Source organism: Schistocerca americana, chromosome 4 (assembly GCF_021461395.2).
Source record: "Schistocerca americana isolate TAMUIC-IGC-003095 chromosome 4, iqSchAmer2.1, whole genome shotgun sequence".
Taxonomy (NCBI): domain Eukaryota; kingdom Metazoa; phylum Arthropoda; class Insecta; order Orthoptera; family Acrididae; genus Schistocerca; species Schistocerca americana.
Window position 1 is genome coordinate 732632407 of NC_060122.1, and position 17846 is coordinate 732650252.

At 38.9% G+C, this 17846-nt stretch overlaps 1 protein-coding gene across 5 annotated transcripts in view; it reads left to right on the forward strand.

Moving 5' to 3' along the window:
- The window catches only part of LOC124612518 (threonine--tRNA ligase 1, cytoplasmic), a 145734-nt gene that overhangs the window by 81179 nt on the left and 46709 nt on the right, over nucleotides 1–17846 (forward strand). For all 5 annotated transcript variants that reach the window (XM_047140776.1, XM_047140772.1, XM_047140774.1 and 2 more), the window contains one exon: nucleotides 5782–5925. In XM_047140776.1, coding sequence (XP_046996732.1) covers nucleotides 5782–5925 — 144 coding nt within the window. The remainder of the gene's footprint in view (nucleotides 1–5781; nucleotides 5926–17846) is intronic.

Below are 17846 nucleotides of genomic sequence, written 5' to 3' on the forward strand. Positions count from 1 at the left end.
GTATAATTAGCAGAGGAATCACTGTACTTTTATAACTTTTCTTCTACATTGTCCAACTGTCTACTACTATTATTATTACTACATAGTTAACAAATGTGTTTTTATACCGATTAGTGTTTCAAATTTTCAGATTCCTGATTTCCTGCCTTTTGCACATGAATGATTTGCTAAAAACAGTTTACACCAATACAGTGAACTCCAGTTCACTTTGCACTGGACCAGATACAAAATCGAAGTGCAAATTATTTTTATGGTATTGTAGTCATGTTAATTTGGAATATTATTTATTTTCAGTAACATTCAAGATTAAATGTAGTGACATAAAGGTGTAAGAAATCATCAAAGGCCTTTGTACGATTCTATGTAACAGGTTTGATAATCAATTCAACAATATTGTTAGTTCTAATTTTTGCATAATGAGTAATTTATTGGTCATGGTTGCATTGAGCCAGAAGGTTATCACATAAAACAGCAGAAAGTAATAGTAAGTGGAATATTCTAGCTCTTTGTTTTTATATCAACACAATGAAAGGTACTTTTAAGTGCAAAATAAATTGATTGAATTATTTGAATATCTTATTAGTAAAATGTTTTCCAACACATGGCAGGGATGGCACAGCAACCACTAATATATATAAAGAAACAACAATCGGTCTTGATTGCAGGGATATGCAGAGGGATACAGCCCAATATAGACACTCTTTGATAGTATTAATGGAACACAGTGACTTACCATTGCAATTCTTGCGTGGGGTGGGGAGGTTGTTGTTGTTGTTGTTATTGTGGTCTTCAGCCCAGAGACTGGTTTGATGCAGCTCCCCATGCTACTTTATCCTGTGCAACCTTCTTTATCTCCCAGTACCTACTGCAACCTACATCCTTCTGAATCTGTTTAGTGTATTCATCTCTTGGTCTCCCTCTATGATTTTTACCCTCCACACTGCCCTCCAATACGAAATTGGTGATCCCTTGATGCCTCAGAATATGCCCTACCAACCAATCCCTTCTTCTAGTCAAGTTGTGCCACAAATTTCTCTCCTCTCCAGTTCTATTCAATACCTCCTCATTAGTTATGTGATCTACCCATCTAATCTTCAGCATTCTTCTGTAGCACCACATTTTGAAAGATTCTATTCTCTTCTTGTCTAGACTATTTATCGTCCATGTTTCACTTTCATACATGGCTACACTCCATACAAATACTTTCAGAAACGACTTCCTGACACTTAAATCTATACTCAAATTTCTCTTCTTCAGAAACACTTTCCTTGCCATTGTCAGTCTACATTTTATATCCTCTCTACTTTGACCATTATCAGTTATTTTGCTCCCCAAATAGCAAAACTCATTCACTACTTTAAGCATCTCATTTCCTAATCTAATACCCTCAGCGTCACCTGACTTAATTCGACTACATTCCATTATCCTCATTTTGCTTTTGTTGATGTTCATCTTATATCCTCCTTTCAAGACACTGTCCGTTCCGTTCAGCTGCTCTTCCAGGTCCTTTGCTGTCTCTGACAGAATTGCAATGTCATTGGCGAACCTCAAAGTTTTTATTTCTTCTCCATAGATTTTAATTCCTACTCCGAATTTTTCTTTTGTTTCCTTTACTGCTTGCTCAATATACAGATTGAATAACATTGGGGATAGGTTGCAACCCTGTCTCACTCCCTTCCCAACCGCTGCTTCCCTTTCATGCCCCTGGACTGTTAAAACTGCCATCTGGTTTCTGTAAAAATTGTAAGTAGCCTTTCGCTCTCTGTATTTTACCCCTGCCACCTTCAGAATTTGAAAGAGAGCACTCCAGTCAACATTGTCAAAAGCTTTCTCTAAGTTTACAAATGCTAGAAATGTAGGTTTGCCTTTTCTTAATATATTTTCTAAGATAAGTCGAAGGGTCAGGATTGCCTCATGTGTTCCAACATTTCTATGGAATCCAAACTGATCTTCCTGGAGGTCAGCTTCTACCATTTTTTCCATTCGTCTGTAAAGAATTCGTGTTAGTATTTTCCAGCCATGGCTTATTAAACTGATGGTTCGGTACTTTTCACATCTGTCAACACCTGCTTTCTTTGGGATTGTAATTGTTATATTCTTCATGAAGTCTGAGAGTATTTCGCCTGTCTCATTCATCTTGCTCACCAGGTGGTAGAGTTTTGTTTGGCTTGGCTCTCCCAAGGCTGTCAGTAGTTCTAATGGAATGTCGTCTACTCCCGGGGCCTTGTTTCGACTGAGGTCTTTCAGTTCTCTGTCCAACTCTTCACACAGTATCATATCTCCTATTTCATCTTCATCTACATCCTCTTTCATTTCCATAATATTTTCCCCAAGAACATCACCCTTGTATAGACCCTCTATATACTACTCCTACCTTTCTGCTTTCCCTTCTTTGCTTAGAACTGGGTTTCCATCTGAGCTCTTGATATTCATACAAGTGGATCTCTTTTCTCCAAAGGTCTCTTTAATTTTGCTGTAGGCGCCTACTTGATCCTCTGCTACCTACACTATTTCGTTTCTAAAAAGCTACCCATTCTTCTTCTACTGTATTTCTTTCCCCCATTCTTGTCAGTCGTTCCCTAATGCTCTCCCTGAAGCTCTCTACAACCCCTGGTTCTTTCAGTTTATCCAGGTTCCATCTCCTCAAATTCCCACCTTTTTGCAGTTCCTTCAGAATTTTATCTACAGTTCATAACCAATAGATTGTGGTCGGAGTCCACATCTGCCCCTGGAAATGTCTTACAATTTAAAACCTGGTTCCTGAATCTCTGTCTTACCTTTATATTATCTATGTGATACCTTCTAGTATCTCCAGGCTTCTTCCATGTATACAACCTTCTTTCATGATTCTTGAACCAAGTGTTAGCTATGATTAAGTTATGCTCTGAGCAAAATTCTACCCGGCGGCTTCCTCTTTCACTTCTTCCACCCAATCCATATTCACCTACTACGTTTCCTTCTCTCCCTTTTCCTACTATCAAATTCCAGTCACCCTTGACTATTAAAATTTCGCCTCCCTTCAATATCTGAATAATTTCTTTTATCTCATCGTACATTTCATCAATCTCTTTGTCATCTGCGGAGCTAGTTGGCATATAAATTTGTACTACGGTGGTAGGTGTGGGATTCGTATCAATCTTGGCCACAATAATGCGTTCACTATGCTGTTTGTTGTAGCTTACCCGCGTCCCTATTTTCCTGTTCATTATGAAACCTACTCCTGCATTACAACTATTTGATTTTGTATTTATAACCCTGTATTCACTTGACCAGAAGTCTTGTTCCTCCTGCCACCGAACTTCACTAATTCCCACTATATCTAACTTTAACCTATCCATTTCCCTTTTTAAATTTCTAACCTACCTGCCCGATTAAGGGATCTGACATTCCACGCTCCGATCCGTAGAACGCCAGTTTTCTTTCTCCTGATAACAATGTCCTCCTGAGTAGCCCCACCCGTAGATCCGAATGGGAGACTATTTTATCTCCGGAATATTTTACCCAAAAGGACACCATCATCATTTAACCACGGTACGGTCATCTGTATTGCTGTGGCACGCAAGCCTCCCCACCAATGGCAAGGTCCATGGTTCATGTTTTATGGGTTTAAAATGACCCCCATTAGCTGCCAAACAATGTCGATGCTGCTGAACTGTTGATCAAACTATGGCTGTCAGTGTTGCTGGTGTGATAGCTGCATAGGGCGCTTCAATGGTTTGTCATAGCTTGTGCTGTGTAGCTGGCTTCTGTTGATAAACTTAATTTTTTCAAGGCCCTCCGTAGGTGGAAAAAAAGAGGTGTAAGGTCTGGAGACCATTTTGAGTACTCTTCAACGTATTCATCATCGAGGTAGATTTACATCTGACATCTTTTGTGGTAGTGAGGCAGAGTGCCATCTAGTTGTAGGCGAAATCTTTCATTTATAAACATCTACTCACCATATAGCGGAGATGCTGAGTTGTGATAGGCACAATAAAAAGGTTCACACAATCATAGCTTTTGGCCATTAAGGCCTTTATCAGCAGTACACACACACACACACACGCAACTTGCACACACATCTCCAGTCTCAGAGAACTGAAACTAGTGTGTGTGTGTATGTGTGTCTACTACTGACAAAGGCCTTAATGGCCGAAAGCTATGACTTTGTGAATCTTTTTATTGTGCCTATTACAGCTCAGCATCTCCGCTATATGGTGAGTAGCAACTATCCTTCTCTCGTATTGTTACATTCCATGCTGGATTTTCCATTGTTTGATTTTTAAACATCTCTTGGATGTAGATGAAATAGATGTTTGCAGCGTGTTAAGATACATGTCATCAGTTACGATATCTTCAAAGAAGAATGGGCCAATCAAACTGTGCAATGAAAGACCACACCACACACCACACCTGTCTGTCCACGTGATGGTGAGGATTTTCAGGAGCCCAATACATCCATTTGTGGCATTTTACAGTACCGTTCAGTTTGAATTGTGCCCTCAAATTGTTCATCCTCACGAGGCATGCCTTCAAACCACTCCAAGTACTCCATCCTTCAATCTGAGTTGTCCTTGTTCATAGCGTGCAGCGATCTTAGAATGTACACTTTCCATTTTCAACCTTCAGAATTTGTGGTACACTTGATTGGCTTACCCCACTATCACTTGCACCCTGCTTCCAGATTTTTGAGATGACCTAGTAAAATGTTGCAACATAGCAGCTCTGGGAGCTGGACTTGATATTTTTGGTCAGCCACACCTCTGCTTATGCGCATCCTGAGCCGTACCATCAGCTTCAAATTTATCCCAAATACATTAAATTGTTGTTCATGTTGGTGGCCAAATGTCGTACGCATTGTTCCATTTCTGTTGCATTTACATCATGTTTACATACTTCCAGTACCACTTCAACATGTTGCTCAAATGACAGTCTTGCTTCATTCATTGCTGCACTGTCATATGCTGTAAAATGCATGCCAAGGTCTGTTGAGAACACAATGGCCAGCGCTACTGCACAAAATTGTAACAATACATCATGTCTACATTTTTCTGGATCCATCTGTATTTATTATTTATTTGCCAGTGACCTGTTTCGCCTGATTCAGGCATCTTCATAGTGCCAGAATATTAAATGGTGTTAGGTACATGGGATATCAAGCATACAGAATATCCCAGCAAATGATTGCACTCATCAAATACTTGGAGACATTGTGCAGTGTCCTTACAGAGACATGCTCATATTCAGGCTATGCACACAATCACTGTGTGTGTAGCCTCCGACATATTTGCATGTTGACAGATCTACATGTACCTGGTACTCTTTTTGATACATTGGACTGCATTGTGTGCCTTAAAGAGAACACCTCACAATGTTTCGAAATATTTGACAAGGTCAGTTATATGCTGAGATGTACTGTATGCTCAGTATCCCTTGTACCTAATACCATCTAATATTGAGACACTCTGAAGATGACTGAATCAGGCAATAAATAAATAATAAATACCTCCCTGCAACCAAGACTGACTGTATTTTTGTCATATTAGTACGTTGTTTACATTACAGGTCTTTTGTGCATTTGTGCGTATATCTGAAATTGTGTGTGTGTGTGTGTGTGTGTGTGTGTGTGTGTGTGTGTGTGTGTGTGATCCTCCCTCCCACCTTAATTGTTGTGTCCATTTGAACATCCTTTTTGCTATAGAGTGCAAATATTAAGCAACATTTCACAGGGCTTAACTTTAAAAAAAATTCATTGTAATCGTATGAGAACTTCTTGTATATTTCTTTTTGCTTTCCTTACAGTATAACCCATTCAAAGTAAGAATTCTAAAAGAGAAGGTCCAGACACCAACTACTACAGTATATCGCTGTGGGCCTCTCATTGATCTATGTCGTGGACCACATGTGAGGCATACTGGCAAAGTGAAAGCTTTCAAGGTCACTAAGGTAAGCACTGTTGAACTATATTATTTTAATATCTCCATCATAATCTCTCACTTTGGTGCCATTCTTTTTGTTTTAATTCTATAATGACACCAAAGCATTTGAAATGAGACTCTTATTCGTAATTAATGATGAAAGTTGTAGCATTTGAAATTAACAATAAACAGCAATGTGTGAATGTGTAAACTCTCCTAATAGCCCAGTCAACGAAGACCAAAACAGGTAGATTATGAGAAAAGATCATGTAGTTGCAAATTTTTGCACAGTGTTAGAAGGGAGTGTCCTGAAGATCATATTATAAATCCTCACTGGTGGGGTGTGATTGTTGGGGGAAGGGGAGAGGGGGAGGCATTTAACAGACTTTTTTTTTTCTCGAATAACTCAGAAACTTTGGCTTATAGACTGTTTATCAGTAGAAAATTAAACGACATTAAATTTCCCACAAAAACATTTTCTGTGTAGAAGGGAATGGAAAAATCTCAGATAAATAAAAATATTATTTTAATGGTATAAAATTAATGTTTATATTTAAATAAAGTGTATTAACAACAAATAGTAAATGTGTGTACCATGTCTAAGTGCAGTAGAGCCATATTAAGAGATAAATTGTGTTCCAGGTATATAACAAGGCGAAGGGGGCCATCTGTGGGGTAGAAGTGTGAAGGAAGCTAAGTTACCAGACTGTGTCATGCCCTTCTCTCTTCGGTAGGTCAGCAAATTGGAGGAGGTGCAGGTGATACCCCACTGAGTCATAAGAAGCAACTACGGGGTGTCTCACAAAGTTATGCTGACCCTGCAGAGTGCGCCTTATGAATCACCAGCAACTCAGTGCACTGACATGCCTGGGGATGTTTACTTTCCACAAAATGTGTTAACGCTACATGGAGGAGAAATGTGAGTTACCAATAACACAAATACAAGAAATGCTATGGACAGAATCTATATAAATGTCTACACACTGTATTACACTGCTATAGGGGAAGTTGATTCTTAGTCAGCCTATATGGCAGCTGTAGTGTTCTTTCAGGAAAAGTACACTTCCTCCATTGGGAGTTTTCAATTTACACACAGACTACAGCTCCCCAGTATTTCATGTCCAGGTCTGTTATGTGAATGGATAAAACAACATTACTGAGTTCGTGTTCATGCAGTGAAGTGAGTTCTCATTTGCAGGTGTTAAGTGAACTCTTATGTAGAAAAGCTTAACCACTGAGCTTTCAACTGTCTACCACACTGAAGAGCCTACCCAAGTGTAACTTGCTGTCAATATGTTCTCGACAATGTCCGTTTCATTGTCACCACAACCTCTGTCTGGTATACTTTTCACAACATGAGGAGTGTCCAGTTCATCACCCCAGCCTCAGTTCTCCCAACATCTGAAGAGGCCCAGACACTTAAATTGCTTCCCACTACAACAGAAGAAGATCACCTAGGTATTACAGAACTTCAGATATTTCAACATAAGTCAAGCAATGCATCACAGCAGATTACTGTCCTAGACCTGAAAATGATCAGTCCCATTCCATCAGACATAGTCAAACCTATCTTGACTGCACGTGGTGCAACCAGCTCTAAAAGTGCCAGCAATTCTCTGACGAAAAAGATTTATGCAGCCTACCAGTAACACAGTTAGTTGCAAACGAAATGGTCATTCATTAATACACCCCAGAGTGACTAAAACATAATTGCATGGCTTTGCAATATGCTGTTAACGATAGAATCCAGCAAGGTGTCACATATATCAATCCAATCCCTTTCCCACCAGCACAACATGGATCACTGGCATCATCACATTTACAAATTAAACATTCTAAGCCATTATTTAGAGGAATGTATTTTACATAAAAACTCACTTAACATGTGCAGAAAATACTCAGTTAATAAACTGAAAGTAGGTACACTACCTAAACATGCGCTAAGTGAAGTTATTTTGTCTCTTTGCGGAAGAGAACTGGACTGGAAATTCTGGGAAGGTGTAATCTGTCAGTAAACTTAAAACAGAGCAGTGCTCATGGTGGAGCAAGTTGCCTTTCCCAGAAGAATACTGCAGCTGCCACATAGGATGACTAAGGATCAATCTCCCCTGTAGCAATGTAGAACAATGTGCAGAGATTTAAGCATGTTCTGTCCATAAGCATATTGTGTGTTAGTATTATTAGTAACTCATATTTGCATTCCATATAGTGTTAACACATTGTGTGGGAAAAAAAACCCCTGAACATGTCTGCACACTGTGTTGCCAGTGCTTCATGGGGCACTGTGGGGGTCGGTATAACTTCGTGAAACACTTTGTAGTTGCTCCTTGAGATGAAGCGGGGTAGGTAGAGTGGGGAATCATCTACTCCATCTTCAATATGCAAACCTACCAAGGAGGGAAGTGCATGAACTCCATCCAACCACCTATATTCTCATGTGCTTCTAACCTCCTCCTCCTCCTCCTCCCCCCCCCCCCCCCCAAATCCTGTTACATATGTGGAGCACTATTTATCCTTTAATATGGCTCTACTGCACTTAGACGTAGTACACACATGTAATATTTGTCGTTAACCCACTGCATTTAAAGATAAATATCAATTTTATACCATTATAGCAGTATTTTTATAGATCTATGATGTTTTTACGTCCCTCACAATGCGGAAACTATTTGTTCTTGAGAAAAAATGAACAGGGCCTTTTTTGTAGGAAATTTAATGTAGTTTGATTTTCTACTGGGAAACACTTTCACTAGCAGCTATGGTTTTTGAGTTATTTGAGGAAGACCTAAAAAAGTTACCTTAAAACGTCCCTCCTCCACACCACTCCACCGGTCAGGATTTTTACTACTTTGTTCATTAACCGTTCTACCATTATGCAAAAATTTGCGACTACACGAATTTTTGCCCTAATCTTCCTTTGTTGACTGGACTATAACATAGTACATCTACATCTACACCTACTCTGCACAATTATTCTAAAATTCACAGTTAAGTGCCTGACAGGGGGTTCATCGAACTACCTTCAAGCTATTTCTCTACAGTCCCACGCTCAAAAAATGCGCGGGAAAAATGGACCCTCCAGTTTCTCTGTGTGAGCTCCAGTTTCTCTTATTTTATTATGATCATCATTCCGCCCAATGTTGGTTGGTGCTAACAAAATATTTTCACACTCTGAGGAGAAAGTTGGTGATCAAAATTTCATGTGCAGATCCTGCCACAACAAAAAATGCCTTTGTTTTAATGATTGTGACCCCAATTCGTGTATCATATCTGTGGAACTCTCTCCCCTATTTTGTGATAGCACAGAACAAACTACCCTTCTTTGAACTTTTTCGATGTCCTCCACTGATCCTATCTGATGCAGATTGCACGCCACCTCCAGAAGAGGGTGGACAAGCATGGTGTACTGCTGTTGTATTTTCTAAGTGTTCTGCCAATAAATAAGTATTTATTTTCTTTTAGCCACAACATTGCCTATGTGTTCATTCCAGTTGATGGTATTTGTAATTATAGAATCTAGTATTTGGTTGAATTTACAGCCTTTAGATTTGTGTGATTTATTGTGTAACTTAAATTTAGCAGATTCCTTTTAGTACTCATGTGTATGACTTCATACCCTTCATTATTTAGAGTCAGTTGCCACTTTTTGCACCATACGGGTATCTTGTTTAAATTGTTTTGCAATTTGTTTTGATCATCTGAGATTTATAGACAGTAAATGGCAGCATTATCCACAAACAATCTTAAGAAGGCTACTTAGGTTGTCTCCTAAATCGCTTATGGAGATCAGGAACAGCAGAGTGCCTATAACACTTCCTTGGAGAATGCCGGATATTACTTCTATTTTACTCAGTGACTTTCCTTCATATACTATGAACTGTGACCTCTCTAACAGGAAGTCATGAATCCAGTTGCCCAAATGAAGCAATACTACATAAGCAAACAATTTGATTGGAAGTCTCTTGTGAGGAACAGTGTCAAAATCTTCCTGAAAATCAAAAAATATAGAAACAATTTGACATCTCCTGTCTGCAGCATTCATTACTTTGTGAGAATAAAGAGTTAGTTGTGTTTCACAAGAATGATTTTTCTGAATCCATATTGGCTGTTTGTTTATATATCATTTTCTTCGAGATAATTCATAATGTTCAAACACAGTATATATTCCAAAATCTTACTGCAAATCGACTTTAGAGATATGAGTTTGTAATTCAGCAGATTACTGTCCTAAACTTGAAAATGATCAGTCCCATTTCCTTTCTTGGTTGATCCTTGTGCAACTTTCCAGTCTTAAGGCACCGATCTTTCGACGAGCAAGTGGTTGTATATGATTGCTAAATATGGAGCTATTGTATCAGCATACTTTGTAAGGAACTGGACTGATATACAATATAGACTGAAGGCTTTGCCTTTATTAAGTGATTTATGCTGCTTTCCTGATGTTGTTGGGTTTGTCACCAGTTTGTAAAATCATACTGAAATAACATTTCCTTTGTACACTTGGCCACGATCTCAGATGATACATTGTTCCTGAGTCTTGCTGAACTAATGTAAAACTAAAGATAGCACCAATATATATATAGGCTGAAAAAAAATGATGAATAGATCAGAAGTCTTCATCACTGCCCTTATGTGCCCATTTACACATTCCCTTTTAATGAACAACATGAGTGCGCTGAGCTGCGCAGAATGCCTAAACTCGTTATCCCGACACTGCAGCTGTGTTTTCCTCTGAGCCAAAGGCAAATCTATATCTGCACGTGAAAGCGCATACAGTTATACATGAATGCTGCCAATAGAAGCCTGAACCGTTCGCTCATGGGTATGCTTTCAGGTGGGGAAGACATCTGCAGCTGTGCACTTCACAGCTCCTGCATTGCACTGACAATGTGATATCAAGAAGAATGGGGCAACCCAGTGCAAAGAACACAATAGTTTGTTGACATCAGAAATAAAGATTATCACAACAGCAACAAATATAATACAGTATTAAATCAAATGTGCTGTATGTTAAAAGAATGTAGGCTGCAGAAAAGAGTGAAAGAAAATAAAAACTCTCTGTTCATAGTACTGCCAAAAAAAGTGTCATTGAGACCTCAAGAAGAAGGGGTGCTGACAGTGAGGATGTTTACATACCAACAGTAAATTGAATCTTACAGTAGCCGATAACTTCTCAAGATAAGTAATCACTTTTCTCATCGAAAAGTCGTGCCACATTAATTTCTGTTGCACTAGGTCTAGTGGGAATCGGTAATTAACCTCACGCAGCATCAGTGAGTTTCAAAAAGAGTAATTGTCCTTCAGAAGTAGTTCTTTCCAAAGAACTGTCAAGCTTCCTCTCTCCTCTCATCTTCTCATCCATTTTTTCATCCATAATGACTTTTTTCTTCTTTTCATGTTACTCACTGCCACAGTATATAATGTAGCAGAGAAAACAATTGCTGATTTGCTTTTAGCACTGGACGCCATGACCATACCATAGAGTCGACTGACATTCACTTTGTGGCCCATCTAACCACATGCGACTTTTCCCTTTTGCTTTAGCAAACTCTTTGTTTTGCACTTTGAGGAATGTGTAAATGGACTGTAAGCAGTGTGTATATACACCACCACCAGTGGTGGTCAGTACTTTTGAAGGCAGTCAGGAGAGGAGTCACTAAGATTTTTCCAGCAGACTGGTTCAACTACAGTTGTATTTGTATGTGACAAGCATCTGATTATATTTGTCAGCTCTTAGAAATACAGTAAAATGCCTTTTTTAATGAATCTCTTGGGAGGGACCTGAATATTTTTCCTTAAGTAGGGGTTTTCCTCAAATGGGGATTTTCCCAGACTATGTGGAAAGATTGATCCAGAATCAAAATTCAAGCCTGTTTAGGTGATATGCATCCTTTTGATTTAGAAAATATGAAAAGAGACTTATTTGTTTTGTCCTCCCAGCGTATTGTCGTGAAAGAGGTTGTTGCTATAGCTGGTTAATTTAAGTTAGAAGTAATTCATCTACATTAAAAGAAATACCTAACAGTAACAATGCCTTGCATAGCAGCAGCAAAACTTAGTGAAACGGCTTCCTTTGCACCACTACAGCCACACTACCACCGCCAGTGCTCCTTCACAATAGTTTCACACATTCCACGTGCATCAGTCGCAGATATGGAACTCATCACAATAACTCCATCCTTCTTCTGGAATGCTTTTGTCTTCAGTAGCAACTGATGTATCACAGCCAGCCTTTGTGTAACAGTTTAACGCAATCTGCTGTGTTCCACTATTCCAGGCAGCAGCAAATATATGCATAGCCTGTAGAACGCCGAGTCTTATCACTCCCTTCCTCTCAAGGAATGAAATAGAGGTCTGTACGACAGCTACTTTTTATTTGGTTGTAATCCTATGCTTACAAGAAAATATGTATAGCATTGCCTACCAGTTGTTTAAATTGACATAGATTGACACTATTTTGACTACTTATGATGTGAACAACTTTTGAGATACAAATACCTTAAAATAATTTTTGGATTCCGTAGAAATGTCGGAACACGTGAGGCAATAATGACCCTATGGCTTATCTTAGAAGCTAAATTAAGAAAAGGCAAACCTACATTTCTAGCATTTGTAGACTTAAAGAAAGCTTTTGACAATGTTGACTGGAATACTCTCTTTCAAATTCTGAAGGTGGCAGGGGTAAAATACAGGGAGCGAAAGGCTACTTACAATTTTTACAGAAACCAGATGGCAGTTTTAACAGTCCAGGGGCATGAAAGGGACGCAGCGGTTGGGAAGGGAGTGAGACAGGGTTGCAACCTATCCCCAATGTTATTCAATCTGTATATTGAGCAAGCAGTAAAGGAAACAAAAGAAAAATTCGGAGTAGGAATTAAAATCTATGGAGAAGAAATAAAAATTTTGAGGTTCACCAATGACATTGCAATTCTGTCAGAGACAGCAAAGGACCTGGAAGAGCAGCTGAACGGAATGGACAGTGTCTTGAAAGGAGGATATAAGATGAACATCAACAAAAGCAAAATGAGGATAATGGAATGTAGTCAAATTAAGTCAGGTGATGCTGAGGGTATTAGATTAGGAAATGAGATGCTTAAAGTAGTGAATGAGTTTTGCTATTTGGGGAGCAAAATAACTGATAATGGTCAAAGTAGAGAGGATATAAAATGTAGACTGACAATGGCAAGGAAAGTGTTTCTGAAGAAGAGAAATTTGAGTATAGATTTAAGTGTCAGGAAGTCGTTTCTGAAAGTATTTGTGTGGAGTGTAGCCATGTATGAAAGTGAAACATGGACGATAAATAGTCTAGACAAGAAGAGAATAGAATCTTTCAAAATGTGGTGCTACAGAAGAATGCTGAAGATTAGATGGGTAGATCACATAACTAATGAGGAGGTATTGAATAGAACTGGAGAGGAGAGAAATTTGTGGCACAACTTGACTAGAAGAAGGGATTGGTTGGTAGGGCATATTCTGAGGCATCAAGGGATCACCAATTTCGTATTGGAGGGCAGTGTGGAGGGTAAAAATCGTAGAGGGAGACCAAGAGATGAATACACTAAGCAGATTCAGAAGGATGTAGGCTGCAGTACGTACTGGGAGATGAAGCAGCCTGCACAGGATAGAGTAGCATGGAGAGCTGCATCAAACCAGTCTCAGGACTGAAGACCACAACAACAATAACAACAAAATGATTTTATTTATTTAAGTTTACATTTTAAAAAAACACTATTTTTATACTTTTAGTAGCTTTTATTCTTATTGCAAATTTGTACAAAGTGTACAGACAACAACAGAATGTCCCGAGCACACAAGTTTTGTGCACTTATAACATGTATTTGACTTTTTTGATCTTTCTTCTCTACACAATATGCACGTCATCGTCTTTTCTTAGCTGCTAGTGTCGCTGCCCTTTCTGGATGTGGTGCTACTAATGAATTCATTGACGTCTCTATCCGTGGTTGCTGATTCCCAAATTGATAGTGAATGTCCTATCCCCTCTCTCTCTCTCTCTCTCTCTCTCTCTCTCTTGGTTTTTTTAGCCAGAATCATCCAAATTATGTATGCATTCATTATACTTACATGGATCATGGTGACACTGTTGGTAGGTCATGAAAAGATCTAAAGACGGTGACAACTTTAGTTGTCTCAGGTACATAAGAAGCTATTGTTACATCTGGGTGAACACCAAATAATGTAAAAATGTAAAATATACTTCACATCCTTTATGTGTAATAAAATCGGCGGGCATTTCACCTTTGTTTTTACCGACTAGTGTCTGATCGTTTGATAACAAATAATGAGCTAAATCAAGAGATGTAAAAAAAATTATCACAGGTGATATTACATCCAGACTTTTCCATTTCAATCACCAGGGTTTTCACAACATTCTTTCCTAATCGCACGGCTCTGGTTTCTTCCTCCTTCCCCAAACATGCTTTCATCCTCAAGCAGTGGCTTTCTGCACTGTCACAAATTGCCCAGGAATTTATTCTGTATCTCCCAGATTTTAATGGGATGTATTGTGAACGTGGGTAGCAACCTCGAAATGTGACCAACTGTTCATCCACAGTCACGCACTATCTTGGAATGTAGGCATTCCTAAGGATAATTTCCCACATCTCAAAAACTTGTCTGATTGGTTCCAATTCGTCACTTGATGCCTATGTTCATGTCTGGCTTCTGCATTGTCAAAGCGCAACACCCTCAGGGTAGCAAGGAAGTGTTGAGAGACATAATGTCATTGAACCGTGGTCAGCCATTCTCGACACTCCAAAGCTGACAGATGTCTTCATTTCTTGACTTGTCAACTCCAGTCAGGGCCAGAATAGCAAGAAACTTTTTCATTTCCTACATATCTGTAGCCACCCCGTCCTCGTAAAGAATTCCACCTTCCTTGGTGGTCCACATACACACTTTGTCAGTGAGGGCTACATGAAAGAACAACATAAAACAATATTCTTCATTATCAAAGCTCCTAATCGAATAATTATGTAGGTCCCTGGTTTACTTTCAATACATCCTTTTTGCTCCGCCTACCAGAAATTCCAGCTTAAGGAGCTGTCGCCAATAGTTCAATCCTGTTATAAGAGAACAGTAATTCACACTCAGCAGAAATTGCACTAAATTGTTCTTATCCATCTTCATAAAGGGATTCTCCATGATCGTTGTATTGATGCAGTTCTGATTTTTCAGCGACATCTACCTCATTATTGTCATCATCATTGGAAGATTCACATTCACTAGGCAAGTTTTCAGAATCAGAAGACTGCTCCCACAATTTCGTTATCTCCTCATCTGATAGTCCTCTTCTCCATAACATTTTCAGTTTGTAGACCAGACAACTGCTGTGAAGTAATACATGAAAATACACATGTGCATATCACAAGGAGGACTGTTGTACTCTGAAAGGTTAACAGCATGAGTCAACAGTGGCAAATGACATAACAGATACTGCGCAAACAGACATCAGGATGTTGAAAAATTGTTTCTAACCACACAGGCCTGCGAGGCCCGTATGGGAGGAAATGTGCACCAATGCTATAACACCAAGCATAGGTAAATTTTTATAATCTTTTTCCCAAATTATGACTAACCTGACAAATTAGAAAAAGTCATAAAATTAAAATAAAATGTATAGTTACTAATAGAGAAGATATTAAACATCATGGATGGTCCTCTGACGCCTAATGGTAGGTTAAGGTTTAACAAAGGGTATAATGCTCACTGTTCCCTCTCGCATCTACTTTCGTCCCCCTCCTCCAGTCCCTCACACCCCTAAAATACAATGTGTCCATTAATACAGTTTACTGCACTTACATGGGGTAGACACATTTAATACTTGTTCTTAAACCATTTCATTTAACAATAAACATTAATTTCACACCATTAAAACAGTGCTTTTAATAATCTGCTATTTTATCACCCCTTGAAATTTTGAAATGGGAAACGTTTTCACTAGGTGTAGTGGTTTTTGAGTTGCTAAAGAAAAAACATGAAAAAGTGACCTTCAGTGCCCCCAGTCTCCCACCTCTCCTCCTACTATGCTCGCATGTCACTTTTCTTCTGTTTTGATGACATGCAGAAGTTATCAAATGCACTGAATTCTTGGGAGACTAGTTTTTTACAGAATGTGCCAAGGATTTAATGAATATGATAGTACATGGATGCCTTTGTTTTGGAATTACAATCTTGTTGAATTTCATCTATTCTACTATTTATTACAATTTCTGCTGCTTTACTAATGTTGAAAACTGCTTGGTTTTCAGCACCTTAATCACACGGAACTGAGTTAAAAACAGATATTTCAACTGTGGACATTATGATAAATAGTATCATCAGTGGCAAATGTGATGTCACTTAAGAACATTGCCATGAGCTATGGTGTATAAAGTGTGAATCTAACAATTAATATCACTGGCTGGCATGCTGTAGGTCACCAGTTCAAATCCACCAGCAATTATTTGTTACTTAGTATTTGTCATTTCTGGAAGGTCCTTGAAGTACATTATGTTTGTGTATTCTGGAAAATTCAATGTTTTTATAAATAGCTGCACTCTCCATCCAGGATGTCAGTTCTGTTCTGGTTGTACACTGACGTTCATAATAAATATGCTTTTAGTACTAAGTATTTTATTTCATTGATGACAATTCTTTCGAATTTGGACTAGTGTGGGGTTACAATGTGACATTGTTTAGTGGAGATACTGTGTACTTCAAAACGTCTACGTCACTCTGGTTCTTATTAGGCAAAGTAAAAGCTCTCTCTTACATGGACAGGATCTAGATAACAATTAGTACATCATTTCCACAGTTCATATATTCAGGGCTCAGTGGATTCCAAGCCAGCAGTAAGTCAGCTGTACATCAGTGTTCCCTGGAGATGCTGGTCAGGACTCGACGAAATGGCTGGATTTGGTCGAGTCACCAAATACAACTGGGGGGGGGGGGGGGGGTTGACATGAGAAATGTGTACTTTTACTTGGATGGCACAGCCCAACAGTGGTTCAAGAGCAACAGAGAGAAGCTCAATTGCTGGAATGGATTCGAGGCCAAACTGAAGAAAACATTTAGCAACAATCAGTAGCAAGTATGCTTAGCAGAAAAACAACTGAAGAACTGGGCCCAACATCATAGTGAAACGACATAGTTGTACATACTGAATGTTTTGGTCCTTTACAACATTGTGAATCCGAATGTGAGAGAGGCCAACAAAATCTCACATTTGATTAAAGGAGTTGCAGAAGACAAGTACCAAGCTCTTCTGGGAATCATTGTCACAGCAATAGAGAAATTCATCAAGTGGTGCATCCCTATCAGGGAAATGCAACAGAAAGAGTGTCAGACGAAAGAGGTATGATCAGCTCCCAAATGTGGTCCATATGGCAGTTGCGAAAGTGAACCATGTCCTTCCTTCTCTCACACCAGGTTGTAAGAGAAGCCATGATAATAATTGACTATTCTATATTTACAATAAACGAATGAATGTATGTTGTTTATAAGACATGGCCCCTTTTATTTTGGACACCTCTAGCACTGGAAACATTTGTCTACAAGTCAAATCCACATTATATCAATCCATCCTATGAAAACACTATATCACAATAACTTTTGTACTCTCAGCACTGTTATGAAATAAACCATTCATAACAGATGATAGTAAAAGTATAAAATAGTCCAAAGTGAACAACAAAATTCAGAAATTGCATTCCTCAAAAAGTATTGAGAATCCATAAAAGATACCAGGAGCACCGCCCGAGGGATATGCGGGACAGCCACCCATGTAATTCTGTAAATGGTACTGGAATACTGCTGGCACAGCACCCTGCAAAACTGTTTAACCAAAAGTAGACTTGGTTGTTAAAGGGTGCAGCACCATCAAACAGTATCAACAAATGAACGAAGCCACTCACCTATGAGCCATCAGTTATCCCCAGATGTTCCTAGGCT